The 7,221-nt window shown below is 43.5% G+C and overlaps 1 protein-coding gene across 1 annotated transcript in view; it reads right to left on the bottom strand.

Annotated features, from left to right (window-relative positions):
* Positions 1-6,261: 6,261 nt before the first annotated feature.
* The window catches only part of Cmtm8 (CKLF like MARVEL transmembrane domain containing 8), a 67,623-nt gene continuing 66,663 nt past the window's right edge, over positions 6,262-7,221 (bottom strand). The window contains exon 4 of the mRNA XM_048348614.1: positions 6,262-6,510. Coding sequence (XP_048204571.1) covers positions 6,427-6,510 — 84 coding nt within the window. The 3' untranslated portion in view covers positions 6,262-6,426. The remainder of the gene's footprint in view (positions 6,511-7,221) is intronic.

Below are 7,221 nucleotides of genomic sequence, written 5' to 3'. Positions count from 1 at the left end.
GGCAGAATGTTGTAGGTTGAATCATGAAATTGCCATTCTTGTAGGTCAAGAGTTTAATAGTGGTAATTTCACATGGCTCAGCCTAATAGTCTATCATTAAATGGGTGAAAATTATTAGCCCCTGCGGCTCATAAACAAAGAGCCATCCATGTGTTCTAGAAGCTATCAATAGTTGTATTTTCTTGGACATTCAGCTCATTTACCACTTGGTAGCTGTCATTTGTTAAGCATTTTTCTGCCAGTTTATTTCCCAGCACTATAAATGCTTCCACAGATCTGCCTCTGTTTCCAGGGTCTCTGCTGAAGCTGCCTGGTGCCATCTACCCAGGGACACGCTGGGACCTCCTGACCTACATTTAACCCTCTCAATCCCTCAGCAGGCTTCACAGGACCTCTCCTGGGGTTCCTTGTTTCTGACTTGCCAGAGCTGTGTGGGGTCCCAGGATTCTTCATGCACTTCCTGGTACCTTCGGCATCAGCAGATGCTTATGGTGTTCCAGGCACTGTGCTGAGCTGGTGGGGGCTTGGATGGGGGAGCCGGGCAGGGGAGAGGTAACAGGTGGGGAATAGGAATGAAAATCCACTATCTCCAAAAGATCCTAAACCAGATAGGCAGCAGATGCTAGTACACGATTTGATGGTATGGCAGATGGCCTAACTTTATATACTCTCCAACTTATAATAATACACACTATCATCTTCCTTGGTTATTCTCTTTCACAGGATTCTCTTCACAATGCACCACAGGAAGGTTGAAGGTGATCAGGAGGACTATTATTTGTTTATTTAGGTGCTGCTACTGGGGCTTGAAATCAGGGCCTGGCGTTCTTAATTGGCGTTTTGCTCAAGGCTAGTGCTATTCTATTTGAGCCACAACTCTACTTCTGGCTTTTTGCTGATTAATTGGAGATAAGTCTCATGGACTTTCCTGACCAGGCGGGCTTTGAACCTTGATCCTCAGATCTCAGCCTCCTGAGTAGCTGGGATTACAATTGTGAGCCATCGGTACTGGCTGCAAGGATATTTATTTAAGGCTAAACTACATGCTTAAACCGTCTCCTTCCAGTGGTCATGTATGTAGCACTATACTTCAATCTTTCACAATCCATCCTTTCCATTAAATTTCAATAAACCTATTTCTTCTATGAAAATCCATCGTGTTAATTAAAGTGGCAATTGCCTAAGGAACAGAAACAGACTTTAAGTTGATTTTCAACCCACAGGTGCATCTTCAGTTAGCATTTCCAAATATCTGTGCTCTACATAAATATTTTAGTAATTAAAATCTTTTGCTTCTTTTTTTTTTTTTTTCCCCTGGGGCTTGGACTCAGGGCCTGAGCACTGTCCCTGGCTTCCTTTTGCTCAAGGCTAGCACTCTACCACTTGAGCCATAATGCCACTTCTGGCTTTTTCTGTATATGTGGTGCTGAGGAATTGAACCCAGGGCTTCAAGTATGCTAGGCAATCACTCTACCACTAGGCCACATTCCCAGCCCAGTACTTAAAAATCTTTTATATGTTAATACCCTTGGAGGGATTTTCCTGGGAAGGGAGCAATTTATAAATCCAAAAATGTCTGAAATCAAATGTTCATGTCTCTGCATTTTCTTATAGTTTTCAAATGTTGGCTATTTTTGGGGGGTATGAGTTTGAAATAGCAATGTAAAATGATTAGTTGCCTAAAGCATTTTATTGATTTCCCATGAGTGGGTAAATATATCAAACTACCTTCCCCAGCTGCATCTCAAAGGCTATGAGAAGCTGAGCTGTGAACACAATGTTCCGATGTTGATATATTGTATATTGTAACTATTCCTGTAATAATATTTTTCAATCCCCCAGAAACTTCTTCTTAATGTTGTATTTTGTGAGGCTTTTTTTTGTTTGTTTGTTTTCGTCTTTCCTCCTTCCTTCCTTTTCCCTCCTTTCCTTTTTTTTGTCGGTCCTGGGGCTTGAATTCAGGGCCTGAGTATGGTCCAGGAGCTTTTTTGCTCCAGGCTAGTGGTCTACTACTTTGAGCCAGTGTCACTTCCGGTTTCCTGGTGACTAATTTGAGATAAGACTCTCTGAGACTTTCCTGCCTGGACTAGCTTTGAACTGTGATCCTCAGATCTTAGCCTCCTGAGTAGCTAGGAGGCGTGAGCCACTAGCACCAGGCCTGCCTTCCTTCCTCACTCCCTCTCTCTTTCTCCCCCCCCCCACCTAGTTCTGGGGCTTGAACTCAGGGCCTGAGCACCATCCCTAGCTTCTTTTTGCTCAAGGTTAGCACTCTACCACTTGAGCCACAGTACCACTTCTGGCTTTTTCTATATATGTGGTGCTGAGGAATCGAACCCAGTGCTTCATGTATTCGAGGTGAGCACTTTCCCACTAGGCCACTTTCCCAGTTCCCCCTTTCTTTTTTCTTTCTTCTCTCTCTCTCTCTCTCTCTCTCTCTCAACTCAGGGCTTGCCATTTGATAGGCAGGTGCATTACTATTGGAGCCACACCTCTAGCCCTTCTCTTTATTTTTCAGTTAGTGTCTCATGTTTTGTCCTGGGGGCAGCCTTGGACACATGATTCTCCTACCTAGGCCTCCTAGTGATGGAATGACAGGTGTGTACCACCAAGCCTAACTTGTTGATTGAGATGGGCTCTTTCTGCCTGGCTGGTCTCAGATCTTTTTTTTTTTTTTTTTTAATATATCTCAATTTCACTCTTTTTATTTTATTTTATTTTATTTTTTTTGGTTAGTTCTGGGCCTTGGACTCAGGGCCTGAGCACTGTCCCTGGCTTCTTCCTGCTCAAGGCTAGCACTCCGCCACTTGAGCCACAGCGCCGCTTCTGGCAGTTTTTCTGTATATGTGGTGCTGGGGAATCGAACCTAGGGCCTCGTGTATCCGAGGCAGGCACTCTTGCCACTAGGCTATCTCCCCAGCCCCCTGGTCTCAGATCTTAATCCTCCCGATAAGCATCTTCTAAGTAGTTGGGATCACACGTGTGAGCCACTGTATTTGGAGTCTATTTTCTTTAAAAAAATTTAATAAATCAAAACCAGCTCAAAGCATACAGCTTCATCTCTAACAATGAAGAAACATTTTATTGTCTTAAAACCCTAAACATAGAAATCTAAGATCAAGGTCTTTCAGTAGCCAAAAGAGGAACTAATGCTTGTTTTCTGGTTAAAAATAGATGCTTACTGTTGTTTTGGTGAATTCTCAGGGTAGCTTGAAGAGTCATGCTCCTGAAAAACCACAAATAAACACAATATGGCAAGTGCCTCTAGTTGAATGTGCCTTATCCTGGGCCATAGAAATCAATCTCTTCAGTGGTGTGTGTTCAAGAAAGGTATACAATTATAGTGTGCTTGGAGGACGTGAGTGTGTCTGTGTGTGTATGTGCATGCACGTGCACACATGCGCTTGCATGTCTGTCCTGGGATTGAACTCAGGGTCCAGGCACTGTCCCTAAGCTTTTTAGCTCAAGACCAGTACTCTATCTCCTGGGCCATAGCTGGATTTGGTGACAAGAGTCCCAAGGACTTTTCCTGACCAGGTTGGCTTTGAATCTTGACCCTCAGATCTCAGCTTGCTGAGTAACTAGGATTATAGGTGTGAGCCCCCAAGGGCCCAACATTGGGGTACACTTCCTACTCTGTAAGTTACCTCCTATATATCTGGCCATGACTATAGAGGCCACATTCTCCCTTGGCACATAGAAAAGGGAATCCTTTTAATCATTTAAAAAATCCTGTGGGTTATTGTCTTTCTGCTTTTTATGAGGTCTTGCCCCTGTGGGCATGTGAAGGGCGCCCATACCCCTGTGAGTGTGACAGGGAGCTGTGGGTAGAGAAGCAGAGCACACAGCTGATGTTGGTCATTTTGGCTTTAAAAAAAAATCAGTGTGGGGCTTGAACTTGCAGCTTGGGTGCTGTCCCTGAGCATCTTTTTGCTTAAGGCTAATGCTCTACCACTTTCTAGCCACGGCTCCACTTCCAGTTTTCTGGTGGCTAATTGGAGATAGAAGTTTCATGGACTTTCCTGCCAGGGCTGGCTTCAAGCTGCAATCCTCAGATCTCAGCCTCCTGAGTCCCTAGGATTACAGGCATGAGCCACTATCTTTGTGCACGTGGATGACAGAGGCAGCGCCACAGATGGCATATGGAGCTGCAGGCTGCCACGAGGAAGCTGGCCTTGCTAACTGCTGGCTCAGACTTTTCCTGTGTGACACTTGCCCACCCCCTGACAATCATTTTTGGAGTGCTCTCTCCACTACCTAAAAGAATCCTTCATTGGCACTTTTGAAGGTCTTGGGTGCTACTGTTAGATATTTCAATTATCTCACATAGGGGTAACGAGCTTGGAGAAGAAGCTAGAATCAAATAAATAGGAGGATGAACCCAAGCAACTCCAGCAGGAAGAGCTGGCACTATTTTGTCTGTGTGTGTGTGTGTGTGTGTGTGTGTGTGTGTGTGTGTGTTTGTGTATTGTGTGCCCAGGCTTAAACTCAAGACTTAGCTTTTTTTCACTCAAGGCCGGTGCTCTACTACTTGAGCCACAGCTCTACTTTTGGCTTTTTGCTAGTTAAGTGGAGATAACAGTGTCATAGATCTGTCTGCCTGGGATGGATTTGAACTGTGATCCTCAAGATGTTAGTTTCTTAAGAAGCTAGGATTATAGGTGTGAGTTAGCAATACTACTAAACAAGTGAGAGTCCAGGAGAAGTCTGGGGGAGCACAGGAAATCAGCAATAGCGCATGGCTTCAATTCTCTTTATGCCACCAATGCAAACATTTTGTTTCATTTTGTTTGGTTTTGAAGTTCATGTTGAAATTAGGTCCCAGTAGCTCACACCTGTAATCCTAGCTACTCAGGAAGCTGAGATCTGAGGACCACAGTTAAAAATCCAGCCCAGGCAGGAAAGTCTATCAGATGCTTAACTACAATTAACCATAAAATGCTAGAAGTGGAGCTATGACTCAAGAGGCAGAGTGCTAGTCTTAAGCAAAAGAGCTTAAAGATAGTGCCTAGGTCCTGAGTTCAAGCCCTAGGACCAGCACTAAAAAAAAAAAAAGTTCATGATGAAAATCATGCAAGATATCTGCTGTGCCAGCAAGAACCTTCCTGCCTAAAATCACCTTCTGTAAGTCCACACCTGCCTCCCTGTTTTGCCTTCTCCCCACCATTCGCTAACAAGCTTACAATACATTGTGCTAAAGATTTGAGATGTTGAAACTTTCTTGGTCCAGAAGTTTCCACAAAATTATGGTACTTAAATATCATCTCTAGGATCAGCCAGATGATTTCAAGGCAGATGCACATATTTAACCTTTTCAAGACCATACACGTATTTTAACTTGTATTAGAAGAACCCCATTTAGCAGGAGCTCATTAGTTGAAGGTGAAGTCTCAGTGCACGCTTTCTGGATTATTTGCAGGGATGGAGAGTCACAGACACTGAGATTCCTAGTTCCAAGGAGATCAGTCTCTCCTGCCACCCTACCCTGGTGACTGTGGACAGCATTCCTGGACAAAATCGCCCCTGGGCAGTGATGTGAGGGCTGGAGTTTTCTTACGGACCTGGCCTTAGCTTCTGTTTCGGTCTCCTTTTTCAAGCAGACACAACCTTAGTTGAGATTTTCCAACACTGAATCACAAACAAATCTGGCATTTTAAAAGTTAGGTTTATAGAGACCTACCTGCTTCCCTTCTAGCCCCAGACTTACACAAGCTGCCACTTGGATTAAGGTGCAGACGCCATATTGCTCCCTCTCCTGTAGGAGATATGGCCCCACTAAGGGGGCAGGGGGAATCAGGGAGGTAACAAATTGTACAAGAAATGTACCTACTGCCTTACATATGAAACTGTAACCCCTCTGTACATCACTTGACAATAAATAAGTAATTATTTTTAAAATAAACCCTCAAAAGAAGGTTAGGTTTATAAACTTGACCTTTTTTTGGAGGGAGGGGTGGAGGGGTGTGTGCTAGTAGTGGAACTTGTACTCCAGACCCCATGCATTCATTTAACTGGTGTTCTACTGCTTGAGCCACAGTTCCATTCTAGCTTTTTGCTGGCCAACTAGAGATAAGTGTCTCACAAACTTGTCTCTCTGGGCTAACTTTGAACCTCAATCCTCAGTTCTCAGTCTCCTGAGTTAGGAGGATTATAGACATGAGATACCAGCACCTAATCCTTGACACATTCTTAACATTAGCAATTTTATTGTCATATTATCTATGAAGACATCAACAAAATACTTGAGTTCATTATAAGCTACAGTACTTTGCAAATAAGTATCCAGTTTAATTGTAACAAACCACTGCCAGCAAATTTAACTAAGTATATAAAAACATTAGTTAAATACAATTTTGTGGAAATATACATTATACCTACAGCTGTTTTTACAGTGAGATTCCTCCCCTTTTTAATTATCAAAATGGTAAATCACTGGACAGTTCTGGATCTCCATGCTATAAAACTGAAGTAGGTGTTTCCAGCATAGCAGATGGTAACCAGGAAGGCAAAGAACTAGAGAAAACAAAGCATAACAGAAAGAGAGTCAGAGCACATTCTCAGTAGAATGAGTTCCATTTGACCTCCACTGAATCACTCACTTATAGCATGCCAGCTTTCTCAGACAAAATTACTTAATTGGCTCAGTTGTCTTCCTTTTCAAATGATTTCTGTTTTTTCTAGTTTCTACTTTTTAAAACAAATCTGAAATGGAATTTTACTCAAATAATGTTGAAGAGTTACTTAGAAGTGAATGTGAATCCAGATGCCGGTGGCTCACATCTACAATCCTGGCTACTCAAGAGGCTGAGATCTGTGGATGAAGGTTTGAAACCTGCTCAAGCAGGAAAGCTCATGAGATTTAATCTCCAATTAATCAGTAAAAAGCCAGAAGTAAAGGTATGGCTCCAGTGGCAGAGTACCAGCCTGGAGTAAAAAAAGAAAAACTAAGGGACAGTGCCCAGATCCTGAGTACTAAGCTGGGCACCAGTGGCTCATGCCTGAAATCCCAGCTACTCAGGAGGCTGAGATCTGAGGATCGTGGTTCAAAGCCATCCCTGACAGTCTGTGAGTCTGTGAGACTCTTATCTCCAATTAACCACCAGAAAATGGAAGCGACAATGTGGCTCCAAGTGGTATAGCGCTAGCCTTGAGCTAGAGCTCAGGGACAGCGCCCAGGCCTAGAGTCCAAGCCCCAAGACAGACCCCCCCCCCCCGCAAAAAAAA

The sequence above is a fragment of the Perognathus longimembris genome, chromosome 6, assembly GCF_023159225.1.
Source record: "Perognathus longimembris pacificus isolate PPM17 chromosome 6, ASM2315922v1, whole genome shotgun sequence".
In the NCBI taxonomy this organism is placed as follows: Eukaryota; Metazoa; Chordata; class Mammalia; order Rodentia; family Heteromyidae; genus Perognathus; species Perognathus longimembris.
This window is presented reverse-complemented; position numbering and strand designations above follow the sequence as displayed.